The sequence below is a fragment of the Anopheles bellator genome, chromosome 1, assembly GCF_943735745.2.
Source record: "Anopheles bellator chromosome 1, idAnoBellAS_SP24_06.2, whole genome shotgun sequence".
Lineage (NCBI taxonomy): Eukaryota > Metazoa > Arthropoda > Insecta > Diptera > Culicidae > Anopheles > Anopheles bellator.
This window is the reverse complement of record NC_071285.1, coordinates 42,040,016-42,055,431: the sequence shown is the minus strand read 5'-3', so window position 1 is coordinate 42,055,431 and position 15,416 is coordinate 42,040,016. Positions and strand designations below refer to the sequence as shown.

The window sequence follows — 15,416 nt, the reverse complement described above, 5'->3', positions numbered from 1 at the left end:
TGTGGACCATTTTCGACCGCTTTTTTGTTGCTCAACCGTATTACTCACATGATGCTCGTATCGGGCGGCATTTCCGGGACCTTATCGAGTTGCTGCTTGATACAGCGCACCGTCCGCTGCTGGCAGAAGCACTTGTCCGGGCAGCGGACTGCGTCGACCATCGTCGGCATCATCGCCATGGCAACGCAGAGCGACGCGATAGCGGCAATTAGCAACAGCCTGCTGCTGCTGCAACCGCTAATCAACACCCGTCGACACTGCTGCTGCTGCTGCTGCTTCGCTGGACGCCTTCGTTCCATCTTGTGACCCTCGTTTTTTCGTACACGTGTCAGCAAAGGTCACTGCTTCTTCTGGAACGTTAACTTCAGCCGATAAACATGGGTGCCGCCGGTCGGAGTTTGCTTCCAATGACGGTGCGATTAACACGGCACGTCACGGCGGTTGCTAGGGAATTTTTTGATGTATCACTCTTAATTTCTTTTTGTGTCGGATTCACGGAGTTATTTCCAAAGCCAAGCACTGTCCAAGTTGCCTATGTTGAGCTGTCCTGCAAAACGCACCAAATAAAGATTGATTGATAAAGATTGACGCACTAAATAACCTTCTAAATCATCTGGGCAATAACCGGGTCCAACACTTTAGACTGCTCCGTTCACAACTTTCCCAATAGATTTCCCATTCCTCCACAACTTTCTCGGCGCGCTTTGTTCTTCCATTTTCCAGTCCAGAACTTTCATTGCACAGCAGCTCCGCCTCGTTCCAAACCGCCGTCACTAAACGCTGCAACTTAACGAATGTTTCGGGCTCAGCCCGAAAAGTTTCCAGATTGTTGTTCTGGAACGCGCTCTCGGTACGGCAGCGGTGACAACGCGCAGCGATTGAAGTATTTCGCAAGACAAACAATTTTCCAGGCCTACTCTGAAAGGACCGTCCTTTTTTTTGTTTTGTCACTCGACACTTCCAGAGGAAACTACTGGGCAGCCTGGTAAGAATCCTTTCGGTGTCTGCGCCTCGGGTCGGTCGGGACACGGGCTCCGGGCGTCGAGTTCGTTTTTAATTAGCAAAGTTTCCGGGTGCAGCAAAGTCGGACCGGAAATTAGATCGACCCGAGAATGTTCCAAGGTACCAAAGGGCCGGGGCCGCGGCCATAATTGCATATTGACGCAGCGACGCAGCCCGGGTTGCGCTTTTTGGCAAATTGTTTCCCGGGTGTCCCGGCCTGCGTTGGCATGCCGGACCCAACATTCCGCCGTGCCCCCCCCCCCGGTCGGTCGGTCGGTGTAAAGTAGTTCCAATTTGTGGAATCGCTGGCGAGATGGCTAATTAATTGGATCCACATTCCGAGCAAGGAAACTTTTGCGCTCTACTCGGCCGTCGGCTGGAATGTCCTCCCGAAATACATCGTCCGGAAAGCCGGAAAGGTATGCTACGGACCCGATTTTTACGGAGCCATTTGGGCGGCAACGGAAAAGAATGCCTTCGGCGGCGGGGATGATGAAGGCCCCAACCACAAGGACATCATCCTTGTGGACGTATCCTTGAAGCGCACCTCCACCGGAAAGCGCAGGGTTAAAGCCCTAGGACAGCCCGTATCGGGGATGGCAGTGGCCGAAGCGTTCAATCAGCAACGGAATGACTAGATCCGGCGGACGATGACGGCCACAATAAAGTCACCGGACCGACCGTCCAACCGCGCCGATACCGAAAAAGCCGGTTCCGACCCCAGTGTAAGTTCCGATAGTGTGCCTACCCTTTCGGCCGTTTCCGCCGGATGCGAAGATAAAAGCATCGGCAGCTCGGAATAGTTGAGTGAGCCGCAAATGGGGCCGGCCGCAGTGACTTTCGGTGCTTTTGGGACGACTTCTAAGGAGTGGAACGGAGCGGACAAAAAATCCCCCATGCGGTCCGCACGTCTGCGAGCGCTTTATACAGCCTCCAGATAAAAGGATTACGTGGGGATGAGGCACAAATACACACCGAGGCCCGAGGGCTTAAGGGCGTTTGGGGGTTTCCCGTGCACTTTTAATCGAATTACGGAGTAAGCTCTTAGAAACAAATGATTCCTCTCGGATCTTGTCAGTTTGGTTGTTTGTCTAAAAGACACAAATAATTAAGCCAAGACGCTCGTGAAGCTAGAGGTCCTTAGTTGAGACTGATCCTCTTAACCGTGAGAGTGGAGCCCGACCGAGGAGCCTTTCCAAAGCTGAGCCACTATTCGCCCTGTTGGCAGCAATTCCATCGAGAGCCACATTTCACATTCCGGCACCGGCTCCCGGTTAGGATCCGCTTTTTATTCGCCCGGTTCGCCCGTCGAAGCGCAAAGTAAAGTTTGACCGTCCACTCGCCGTCCACATCGGTAGGACGTGATGGAATGGCTTTCAAAGTTTGGTTGGTTTTTGGTCCGTTCCCGAACCGAACCACGGCTGATGATTCCCGGCAGCCCACTAACCGAATCGGAGCGTGTGGCCGCGGAGCGTGCATATTTACTTTCGATTTCCACTTTGTTTATGATCTCGGAGCGGTTGCAAAGTAATAAAGTTCGGTCGAGCGAACATCCGCCGACGCGGCGCTGATGATTGTTTTCTCTTTCAGCATAAAATTCAATTCGGACGATCGGGCGCTGATAACCGAAGCGACAGTGTTTCTTGCGTGATGAGTGCGTTTCTTGCGTGAACTCAGACGACCACAAGCCACCGGCAGTCTGTTGAATTGCTAACTAATTTGTTGTTTAAGAACGTTTGATTCGATGTTTGATATTCGCAATCGTTCGTTCGGGACCACCACAAGCTAGGGTTCTTTAGATGCTTTTCAGTTTTAATATTATAGAGACCACAAAGCACTCCACAAATAGTTTAATCCTATAGGAACATGATTGAAGGACAAAACCACACACGCGAGCACTGAACTGAACGGCAATCACCATTTAACCAGTCAACCGATCGCAAAATTCTCCACGAACGCTCATGTGCCGGATAACTAGACAACTAGAGCACCGACCCTGACCACAGATTAGCACATTAGCGCCCGACATTGACCGGCTTTCCTGGGGAGGGGGTGGGTTCAAATCGACCCCAAGCTGGCAACCCGCCACAGCACTAATGTGACACACTTTCGGCCGACGGCACCGGCCGTCCGCAATCTAATCTAGCTCCGGATCCGAATCGTTTAGTTAAAATTCTTCACCGACCCGACAATGCTCTGAGCATCTTACCGGAGGACAACGCAAACGATGCTGTCACTCCACCAGGCGGTCTAGCGGACACTGAGCACTCAGTCTCTGGTAGGCAAAACGCTTCACGAGAACGGCTTCGTTCGTTCCGACATCCGGCGCACGCACATCCAACTCCGAGCTCTGGTTGCGGCCGACTGTCGGAGTCGCACTCTGGGGCGCTCCATCGCAGCATCGGAACTTCCTTTTCGCATGCCATCTCTCTCACGCGCCCTTCCGCAGGGTAATCCTTTTCGCTCACGAATCCTCTCACGCTCCCCGGTTCCGTATCGCGCGCTCATCTGAGAAACTGCATCCGTATACTTCCTTGTGGGTGGTTGGAGGCCAGACACTGGCCCCGTGCATCGGAGTTGCTGTCCGCTGCTGCAGGGAATGCTTCACACAAAAAGGTCATCTGGCTCTATCTCTCCGGCCGGATGCCGGCGGTTCGACTTCGGAGAGCGAAACTGGCCGAGCAGACAGGCAGGCAGTTGCTCGGGTCAGACTTCGGCCTGCATTTTGTTTTATTTGGGAGAAACATCCCCAAACAACCCCCTTTTTGTCGACGGCATTTTCCCTGTGCTGTCGCTGATTTTTGACACTTGACCACCCGGCGAACCAGGGTTGTAGTCCGGTTAGTCCGATTGGGATCGGGCCGGTTCGGAGTTATTGGTTAATCCACCGGTAAAGGGTGCTGCACGCACGGATTACGGTCGAATTTTGCAGGACCTTTCCCATGGTGTGGATGTCAGGACTTAATCATGCCGAAAGTTGGTGGAATTTACCGACAATATTATCATTGTTATGCTGGCGAGGGTTGGCTCTCGATTGGCGTGGGTTTTGGCCAAGGTCCTTTAAAAAGGCGTAAGATAAACGGTAAATGTCAATGGGCCTGAAAGTTGAGGTGATGCTAATCGTCTTGCCGTTAATCGGTGCCAGAACCAAGAACGCTCTCATCAGGTGAGCTCAGCACTCATTGATGAGAAGACTCTCACTGTGAGAAGATCGATCTCACTATGCAATAAGACGGTTCTGAACTCTATAAGAGTTGGTAAAATAATCATTTTGACTGCAATTTTTACCGTTTGCGAGGAAAAGTTGCCTATGACGTCTTACTGTTAATGTTTCCGCCTGATCGGTCCATCCATTCGGGACTTAACGGACTCTCTATATTATTTCACAAGAGATTCCCCTCTGTCCAGTAATTAACGACCGAAACCGTATAAAATTAGTCAACGATTCCGTGCAGCTCTCGGCAGACGGGCGGGATGCACTTCCGCGTATCTCCCCGTTCCGCACGTTTCGCACTGAAATTCTTGCATAAAATACATAAACCCCTTTTCCGGTTGGTATTCTTCCTTTGAAGTCTTCGTGCTCAGCTCGGACCCGCCGCTCAACGGCACGGAATGCAGACTTCATTCGCCATGACACTTGGAATGCAAGTGCACCAGCCAGTGAGTGGGACATCCGGACGGGGATACTTATGCTCCGTTCTTTTTATGATGACACCATCCGACCCAGTGGTCCCAGTTTTGTTTCGCTCGCTTCCAATCGATTCGACGGCAGTCGGTCGCGTTTGCATACCGATTAACGGAAGCAACCTTAATCCGCGATTTCTTGCGCCACGACCGACTACAAAGCGAACCGAGGACGAACGATGTCGCGATCAAATGTAAGGCCCCACAAGTTTCGAGTGGCCTCTCGAATGACACAAAGTCCGCCGGGCCGCCGGGCCTTTCTTGGTCGGGAGGGGCGGAGGAAACAGCTGTTGGGTCGTGCCGGCCCGTGCCAGTTCCGGTCGTGCCGGAGCCGCTTCCGGCAACAGCACGTGACAATTTCCCAAAACACTTGAAAGCACTTCAGCCTCAGCTCTCGGTCCTCGGCCCCCGGTTCGGTCCGTCCGGTCGTCGGTTACATCGTGTTAGGGAAGGAATTTACCCCAGGAGATATTAAATTACGGGCGCCCGTGGGAACTGTGAAGCGGATTCGGAATCCCAACCGAATCCGGAAGAGCGACTGTCGGTTCGGGGAATGTGGTAATTCAAATATTTGCCAACATTTTATACCGGGCCGCTGTTTGAAGAAACAGTTCTGGAGGATGCACTTCATCGATGGTGGCCCACCGGGGAAGTGTTTGTAAATTACAAACTACGGACCACCTGCGGACCGAATCGGTTGGCTTCCGCATCCTTCCGGCTGGCCTGATATCGATTGCGAATATGGAATCCGCGGGCCAGCTTTGTGGTGATTGTGGGACACATTCTCGCGCTAGAGCCGAAGCCGGTCCATCTCGAGAGATCAACGTGTATCCTGCCTCTCGTGGTGGTTCTTTGGTGGCCGCACACGATCTTACAACCAACCCGCAACCCGGTCGGAGCTTGATAAAACTTTCATTAACTAACTTTTGGCCACCTCCAACGGAGAGCGCTTCCGCATTTGTGGCGCAGCACTGTTGGCAGCAAATAAATTATTTATATTTTCTTAAAACACACCAGCGCCCTCCGAAAAGTGGTCCAGATAAACTTTCGTTTGTTGTTCGCGCGATGGCCAAAAGTTTTCCACCAGCAGCGGGAGTTTTTACTTGCTCGGCCTTGTTTGCGGCCTAGTTTTGCGGGTGACCCACAAAACATAACACAACAACGGCACGCGCGAAGGTGTCCCATCGGTTTGGGGAATTTCGTGGCGCTTTTGACGGGAAAACTGCCCCATCCCTTTTTTGTTTTCCAATCGGCCTCAAGGTGACGGGACCTTTTTCACTAGAGCGAAATAAAACGAGTAAATCGCACGGTTTGATTGAATCCGCAGAAACAGGTTCGGCCGTTCGGCAAAGGCTTCACGTTGCATCTGTCCGTTGGCGAAGCGCAGAATCGAATCCTTTGGAGAACTCGCTGTAGAAAAGCCGGTGGAAACACGAACCACCTGAAAATGAGGCAAAAAAGCTGGACACTAATTCGATTGCGCCGGCTTTCTTGTTGCTTCCGTCGGTTTCTTCGACAGACAAGCCGTCTGGCATTGGCTTTGGCCCTTGGCTCATTAGTCGCGCTTAAACTTTCCTCCTCTCTCTCGTTTTCGCTGAAGCCACAACTTTACAGCACAAAGTTAGTGTTCTGCGTTGCAGGTTTTTTCTTATTTCCAGGAACCCGGGCAGTTATCGGACGATTTTTCAGTTCCGCTTTTTTCCGGGAACAGGACATTCGAAGCGTTGCGAATGGTGATTTCTTTTCATTTCACAGCTTCCCTCATCGCCGGCGGATGCCGGCGATTTACAGAGTCTTTACATCTTTTGCTTCATTCGAGGCACAAAAGCGATTTGCGTAAAACGATTGCGCTGTTTGGTGTCGGTGGTGCCAACATTTTTTTTTTTCGCCCACAAAAAAACCCTTTCACGGAGCGTTGGCCAATGGCCATGGATGCATCCCGCCCGCAACGGATGCTTGCTGCAACCGCAAGTGGCGGACGTGTGCGGTTCTCGGTTTTGGGGGGCGAACGAACTGACGATTGGCTTGGCGATACCGGACACCGGAAGTGGGTGGCACGGGGAGTGTGTTATTATAGGCCTGGGGTCAGTTAATGAGTTGTGCGTGCACTCGAATCGCATTCGTTGCCTCTTTCGCTGTGTGGTGAAAATTGCATTTTACGATCGCCCGTTTTGGCCGGTGCTCAGGCGCTCGGTTTCGATTAAATTGTGCCGGTGCTGGTGGGGGGTGGGAAGTGGCCAGTGGAACGAATTCGTTCGGGTGTGTATGTGTGTGTAATTTTTATCGTTTTGCAACATTAATGCAGTCTAGTCACATACGCGCGCTCGTTAGCCGACGCCGCGAACGTGAGCCGGCTAGCAGAGACCGGCACCGGAACATGCGTTCCTGCAACACACTCATGTGCAGCAGGTCAACGTACTAAAAGCGGAAGTGGGTCTGCGATGGGCCATCTTATTTCAGGGGCCCCGTGAATTATCGAGTCGATAAAATATTTAAAACCATCGCATTTTCAGTGACTGATCCATTGACAGAGCAAAGTTCTTCGGAAAATTGATTAATAGCGGACGAAAACTTCATCCTTGCTGCCGATCGCACACCTACCTCCCTTAGGTGATCCGGAATGTCTGACAAACGCACACTGACCGCCACGGGGGCGTTCGATGGTGTGCGTGCGAGTGACCCAGCGCGCTGCATCAAAGTCGCGGCGCAGCAGCAGCGCATGCATCTCATAAAACTTTTAATGGCCACCAATGGGCCCACGGGGCCACGGGTCCTCGACAGCGACGGATGCATTATTAAACATTCATTCATTATCGCCATGTCGCCCCGACTCGGCCCGTTGCTCTCCGCCGTGTCCAGTGCCGGCAATAATGCTGGTCCACCATTTGGCCGCTAGTTAGCCAAATGGTCGGCGTGTGAATTGTGGACAGTTAATATTTGATTATTGACACCGGTGGGCCCCGTAGCGCCGAAACTGCCAGAGCCGACAGGGGCAATAAAGGTGTTCGGTGCCAACTGATGCCCAAACATGGTTGCTATTCCACGGTCCGGTCCCGGGGCGTGATATCGTCGCCATTTTGCCGGCGCCCGATTATTTGAGCTGCACCGAGTATTGCGAAATATTTGCACAGGTACTGCTGCTGTTTACGAAACGCGATCCCGAGTCAATATTGAGTCCGAGGAAGTTTCCAGAAGTCAATCACCGTGATGGATTGGGCCTGCTCGTTCTACCTTCACATGGACACCTTGGGTGAAATAAAGCGGGCCCAATGGGCGCTTTATTGTTTTTCGCTGCCCATTAAAAACCCAAGCGACAAACGGGCGCGGTGAGTTATTTAATAAAATACAATTCACTCGACCCCGACCGGGTGAAGCAATAAAGCTCGTAACAAATGTCTTCATATATCCATTACAGATGACAAATGGTGGCCACGTTCTGGAGTTTATACGCGTGCCGCTTAATCAATTCCGGTGCGCCGGATGTCTTGGATTTGGCTAGGATTTGGCCTGTTTGGCGGTGGTTACAAATTTAGCTTCGGCGCCAGGGGTCACCGAGAACATTCCACCCCGCCCCGGAAAGAATGTTAATCTCCATTTTTGAGCAACTTCACGTACCACGGCGGAAGCCGAAGCCACCACACATACACGCATGTCGGTGGGAAACCACCGGAAGGATTGTGGGTTTTCCGGGCGGTGGGAGGCAACCCCGGGCATCCTTCCGGGTTCCGGGTCCAGAAGAAACCTGCTGCCAGCTGCGCCGGGCCGTAAGGGAATCCGAAGAAAAACAACGCTTTGCTTGGCCAAAACAACACCGCACTTGCAGTCGAGCGCATCGAGCGGTGCAGGTGCAGGAATTTTAGGGAGGGGGAGAACCACTCTCCGTCTGCCGGACGGTCGGTCGGTAGTTTGCCGGCAAAAGCGACTAGCACGCGGTCTATATTTTGGGCTACGAGAAGCCGAAAACCTCAGGAAAGCCGAAAAGGACGAAACAATTCAACATTCTCATAAAAACCACTCAACCCAAAAACGAGAGCCGTTCCATCAAGGGTTGGCGAGGCTAGCCCCGGGATACGGATGCCTGTGGGTCTTCTTAGGTCTGGCCCGGTGGTCGGCGGCGATTGTGAAGAAGCCAGCCAGCCAGCCAGCGAGAAGGATGAAAGAAATAACCAACCGACTCTGTGGCTCTATGCGGTGGTTTCGGTGGCTTCGGAGGGCCATCTCTTTCGGGAGTCTTTTGGGAGCGCCTTAGCAGATGTTTGAATCAAACCGAGTATGTCGTAGCTTCGGTAGCAAAAGCCAACAATTAGGTATTAGGTCAAAACGGTGCAGTTGCATCACTTTTTAAAATGTGACACAAAACAACTAGTAAAGCTAGTAAAGAAAACGAATACTAGGTTGTGTATTAAGTTTTGCGGGTCGATACCAGAGGGCGCTGCTACAAGCCTATTTTTTTTGTTATATTGGTACACTCTTCAAACGAACGTATGTGAAGTTTCATTTCAATCGGTCACATACCCTTTTTTTGTACAAGTCATTTAGTATCGACGTGTCACAGGACCTTTCAACAGCAGTTATAACGTCATCATTTGATGGAAATCGTTTTTCACACATGATTTTATTTGAGTATGAAAACAGATGAAAGTTGTCAGGGGCCAAATGTGATGGATACGGTGGATATTCTAACAATTCCAACTGTAATTAAGGGATTTTTATCATTTTCAAAATGCTCTTGTGACAGGATGCATTGCTTTGATCAAAGAGGATGTTTTTCTTTTTCAAACCGGGTCTTTCTTCACTAAGTTTCACTATAAGTAGGTCTTAAAGGTTGCAACAGTAATGAAAATGCATTGTTTTATCAGTTTGCAAGTAATCCGGTAACAAAATTCCATTCGCATCCCAAAAAACTGATGCTAATATCATTTTAGGCAATATCTGGACGGACTCGTTCCGGAACCGAAGAAAGAGATTCACACATCTCTTTAGCCTCTTGTTTTGAATCAGGATCATGGTGATAGACCCAAGTCTCTTCCATAATGATGATTTAAAGCACAAACCCCACTTTATCGTATCGAAAACGCCTTAAATGTTATCAAGAAAGATGCATTCGAATGCGCTTTTAGTGAATGCGGCACCCATTTTGCAAATAGCTTTTGGGAAACCAAAACTTCAATGAAAATATTGGTTATACTCCTCCATGAGATGGCTAGGCTTTATACTAAATCTCTGTAAGTGATCGACCCGCAGAACTTAATACACAACCTAGTAATTTGAAATTGAATTGAGAACGTTAAATTTGGTGAAAAGTGAGCAACAAATTGGCATGTCAAGAAGTAGAGGAACGCAAAGCAATTACTCCGAGCACCTTAATGAAAAGATATTTCACAAAGTATGAAAACCACGCCGGTTCCGGGCCGCACAAAAGAAAATGTTTAACAAATTACGCCACCAACGCGGGGTTGAAGGTAATGCAAAAAAAAATACGAAAAGCAAAGAATGTTTCCACCCGAAATGAGATGAGTAATGAAAGGGTCCAATACATTAGAAAAGAAACGACGGGGAATAAAGCAAGGATTCAAGTCAAACACACTCAACGGCACATCATGCGGGCACACCCACACGGATTTCAAGTGGAAAGGACGAAGAAAAAAATTAACAAACTAATATAATGAAAATTTATTACACTTCTTGGTGTGCAATGAAAAGAGGTAATTTCGCCGCAGCACAATGGCACCGCGGGATATCCTGGCCTACCGTCGGTAACCTGGGAGAGCTCCTTGGTGTATGAAATAGGAACCTTTCGACGCTGCGCACAACAACAACAACCACTGGCGGTGCTGCACTGGCGTGAAAATTACATCAAGCAGCGTTCCTTTCAAAGCGAAGGACCCCCATTCGGCTTTCTTTGTGACCTTCTCACAAGAAGAAGGCTTTTCTCAAGCACCACTGCACACTAGATGTGCTGGTGCGGCATCAAATATATAAGCCACGGCGATAAATTGTCTTACCAGCCGAGAAGAAGGCCTACGAGTGGCCTACTCAAATCATACATCGGTCGGTCGCTGGGAAGAAACATAACCTCAAAACCACCGACCGACCGACTGTCTCTGAGTTGGTGCATATCGAAACCGATTTTTCATTTTCCATCAACCGAAATTCTGTCCACACGAAGCGTTCTCGCACGACGTGGTGCACGTGGCCGGGCGTGATTTGCGCCAACGCGCCACCGTGCATAAGCCGGCCGCGAAAGCCGCCGGAAGAATAAAACCTAATCGTCATTACGTCCCAGTCTGAAAGGATGCTGCTGTTTAGCGGAGGCGGCCGGCCACTTCTGCGCTGGCTGACTTTTTGATTTACGAGCCCCGCGAGCCTTGCCCGGCTCCTGGCCTGGAATTCCTTCACTCACCCGGAGTGATGGCCGGGTGCTTTTGTGGCCATTCCGTCTTGCTTTTTTTGTTGTTGTTGGCCCTTCGTGGCATAACCAAGTGCTGTCATCCGTCACTCCCACGAGGCCAAGAGCCGGCATATTAAGGCGTCAGTGTTTTCGTTCCACCCTAGGCTTATTATGTTGGATGTGAAACGAAAAAAAATAAAGGCACATCTTTCCAGGAACTGTTTCCATTTCTTGAACCCCCCTCGATACGGGGAAGTCGTAGGGATAGGTCAAAATGATTTCGTGCTGATTTTGATTACGGCCCAATATCAGTGCGCTGGAGCAGCGAGACGTTGCTGTGGATGTGGATGAAATTAAGAGATCTGCGGATTTGCGTGGAACCACCAAACTGGCACTCTCTGGCTCTGTCTGGCTGGTTCCTAATGCCGGCCACACAACTGGGGGCTACGTTTTGGCAGCACTTTTCCTCTTCATAACACGGGGTCGGGGTCTTTGGGTTCGGTTTCATAACGCCCAACTGCTTTCGGCTTGATTGCCACCCACTTCCGACCACGGTGGATGACCGCATGGTAATTTATTCAATTATTTAGTTTATAATCCCATACCACAGTGCGGACGCCACCCGCTGATGATGATTGCGATGAGCTGGATGATTTTTCGCTTCCGGGTCAAAGACGGATGTCCGCCTGAACGGGGCAGCCATCAAAAGTTAATTGAACAAATCGTCCCATCGAAACCCGCCATTCCTTTTTCCTCCTCCGGCGTTCCATTTAACTTCCGGTGTCCGGCATCGGTTATGGTTTCCCCAGCGAAAGGATACGCTCTGTAATGGGCCATCATGGGCTCTGCATCGATCGGATCGAACAGTGGCGCGCACACAGGTAGCTTTTCAGATCCTGCCACACGGACGCTGTTCGGATCGAACTTGCGCAGGACAATAACCGTTAAGGACATTGCTCCCCGGAGAGAAAGGTCCCGTACGGTGATCAGATACTTGAACCTGTGCAATTTGCAATCGATCGGGCCAGCTAGCGATGCAGTTGAATTAAATGAGCCATTTAGACTATTGAACGTTGCATGTAGCTAACGCGTTTATGAGGACCTGCTTTCGGTCCTTACTTCGTCGGGGAATAACGAAAATTAATTTCTGTTTAAACTCACTGTTTTCTATCTGGGAACATAAAACTCATTATCATAATTTATTGGCATTCAAATTAAATTAAAAATTTGGGGAAGATTTCGAATCAAATAGTTCCACAAACACAATTGATCTATGTAAAACATAAATCTAGAACTAGAAATAGAAATAAGAAATGAAGCAAAAATAGTACTAACTCTGCAGTTACTACTTCTATCAAAATCATCATTCATTTCTCGCTGTTAACATTCTATGAAATGTTCAATTGCATGCGGAATTGTTATGACATCCCATTTTTATGTTTTTTCGTTCCCTCGCCAATCCCAAACTCAATTTACATTCCCCTTTCGCGGCGTCTGTCCCGTTACCCAAAACAAAACGGCCAAGATATACGGTCCACGTAAAAACACGGCCCTTGAACGACTTTTTTACGCCCTAACCGAATCACTGCAATCCATATGCAAATACTCAATGCCGAGTTTTGATGCGTCTACCGTTCGCTAGCATCGCCATCGCCGGATCGGCACCTGCAGTCTAGCGGACACACGGTGAATTGGAAAACTTTTTCTAGCTCTCCCGTGTGTGTCTTTTCCCCATTCATCAATGGCGCTGGCGGTGGTGCGCTAGTTTTGGGCTCTTGACACTTATTTACCGCTCATCCACAGTCGCTCACTGTCTAGCTGTCCATCGAGAGACCGAGTGTCCATCCGTCCACCGTCCGTCCGCCCGTCCGTCCGTCGGTCTTTGATAGCGGACGAATCCAATTTCAGCTCGCGACCGGGTACACCGGTCTGCTCAAACCGGCAGCACCGGCAACCGAAAATGGGAAAATCGCCCCAAAAACACCTACCGACGGATGTTGCTGTCCATCAAGCCGGGCCCCGTGACAGATGAGCGGCGAAATTCGAGCTGATTGCTGACTTCTGTTTCGATTTGTGTTTTCTCAATTTATGCGCTTGTTTTGCACCACGGGACGAATTATCTGCAGTGGCATCGGGGTGCTGCGGACGCGGTTTTTGGGTAGGGTACCAAAATCAACCCACCCTTCGTAGGGGACGATGGGGCTCCAGTGCAGCCTTTGTGTTAAACTGTGCAACGCAATGCTACAGAAGCCAACTCTAAAATACCGTGAACGATGCAATTGCATTCTCTTTCTTTCGGTGTTTCAACACCCGAAGTCCCTATTATGACGTCGACACCGATGGAGGCGCCTGGCCTTGCTTGACTCGAAACTAACCAGGCGCCTCCATCAACCATTTTCTCGAGTCGCTTTTTCAATGTCGTGCCTGTCATGTTGCTAACATTACACTTTATAGCAAGGGGTTCATGGTGCGTCACTCGGTAAATTAAGCCTATCAAGGCTGTGCGCTGTAAGGACCCCACAGGACCCATTTCCAAACCCGGCCGTGGAGAGTTTGTGTTGGGAAAACAACAATCAGCACCGTTTTGTCAACCGTTTCCCGGTGCGCACACTAATAACCGTGAACGAGTTCCCGACAGACACGCAAACCGTCGGTCTGGCTCCAGCCAGATATGATACGATTCAATAAATGGCGAAACTTAATCTCCGGCCCATTATCACGTACACGACGAACTAACTGCCAGCTCACGGAACCGCTCCTGTAGAGGGGCTCTGGAAGAACGCCACGGTGTTACCACGTAAGCATCTGTCGGTAACGTGATCGTGCGCAACACGCACCGCACTTTAATGGCCAGGAAGGGGTTTAGCCTTGTGGTTAGAGAATTTTCCTCAGCCCAGCCCCTATTGTGCAACGCTCCCAGCGGGATATGGTTTATGAACCGTCGCGCAGAAGTCAATTTCGGTAACCGGATTGAAATAGTAGAGACACGACACATTCTTACAAACGATTCTACGACTTTCTTATCTGTCGTTCGGTTGAATTGAAGCCCGCTTGAGGTTAAATTGTTTATCACAACCAACACTGTGACTTTGGTATCGCAACACCCGTAACCATAATCTCCCGGCCAGGTGCCACACGGGGACAGATCAACGAACAGAGGAAAAAAGCGCAGTACCTCCCGAGTGCTTCACCCGAGCGAAGGCACTTCCATGCATATTTTAATTAATTATGCACTATGGATGCAGAAAGCCCGTTTTTATGCTCCGCCTTTCGGTACTTTAAGCGGGAGACCAAGCGGCGTCCGTCGCCTGCACCGGTCGATCGAAATTATTCCAACAATGCATGCACATTACGAAACTCATAATTTAAATGCACATCACGTACGGTGCGGTCTGGCCACGGTGGTGCCACGGTGCTGCTCTGTCGGTAAGGAGGCCACAACAGGGACAGGAAAAGAAACGCGGGGAGAGAGAGAGAGAGAGAGGGCCCGTTTCTTTTCGCTCAGTGACATGTGTTGTATGAATTAAAGATGAACATGTCAGTGCATTGCACTCCGTTGGGATTTGAGCACCATTTAATGCAGTTTGCTTTCGCTTTCCCAAAAACACGATCTAAGTTTCTTCTCAACGAATCCCTCTTTTCCCGATTGCACTCGGCCATGACGCAGCCAGCCAAGCGAGTTCAAAAAGCGATTCTAGTTTCCAAGGCTTAATATCATCGCGGCAATCGATTTAATCCATCAAACGGATGCGCGTCTTCGTGTGATGAACTGCGCGTGGCGCTGTGTATCCGACCCCAGAGCACGTAGCGACTTCAATTAGAGTAATTGCAGCACGCCGAGGGTGCAGCCAGCAATTTATCATTCGCTAGAAGTTTGCAGTTTTGTTTGTGCACGGCGAAGGACATCAAAACGGTAGACGATCCGTTCGATAACGTCAGCGCTTCTGGTGCGTTTTCAGAATGGGTGCGCTCAATATACATTTTGAGAACAGTTAACACTAACTACAATTGTTGGTTATGCGGAATCATAAACAAACTCGAGGCAGTGCAACAGTGTTACATTGCATTCTCGAGGCAGCCCTCGAGGACCGTAGAGGAACCGTTGCCTTGGGCGTGACGGCGTCGTTCGCCCGGCTCGGCAGTCCCGGTTCGTTAAGTCCTGCATAAATGATTAATTTATCGTGTCCAATTTGTAGCGGGCCAGCGCGGCCTTCTTGATGTGTCCATAAACGGCCCGGCGTGGTCAGGACGGGACCACGTGGTTAGATTGGAACTTATTATCACAGCAGCGAGCTTCGCGCGACCGGCCACTTCCGTGTGGCCGAAGGTGTAGTCTATG

General features: G+C 50.1%; 1 protein-coding gene across 1 annotated transcript in view; it reads right to left on the bottom strand.

The window, feature by feature from the left end:
• LOC131215632 (peroxidasin) overlaps nucleotides 1-299 on the bottom strand; it is a 28,932-nt gene extending 28,633 nt beyond the window's left edge. The window contains exon 1 of the mRNA XM_058210022.1: nucleotides 49-299. Coding sequence (XP_058066005.1) covers nucleotides 49-299 — 251 coding nt within the window. The remainder of the gene's footprint in view (nucleotides 1-48) is intronic.
• Between the last annotated feature and the right edge of the window lie 15,117 nt (nucleotides 300-15,416).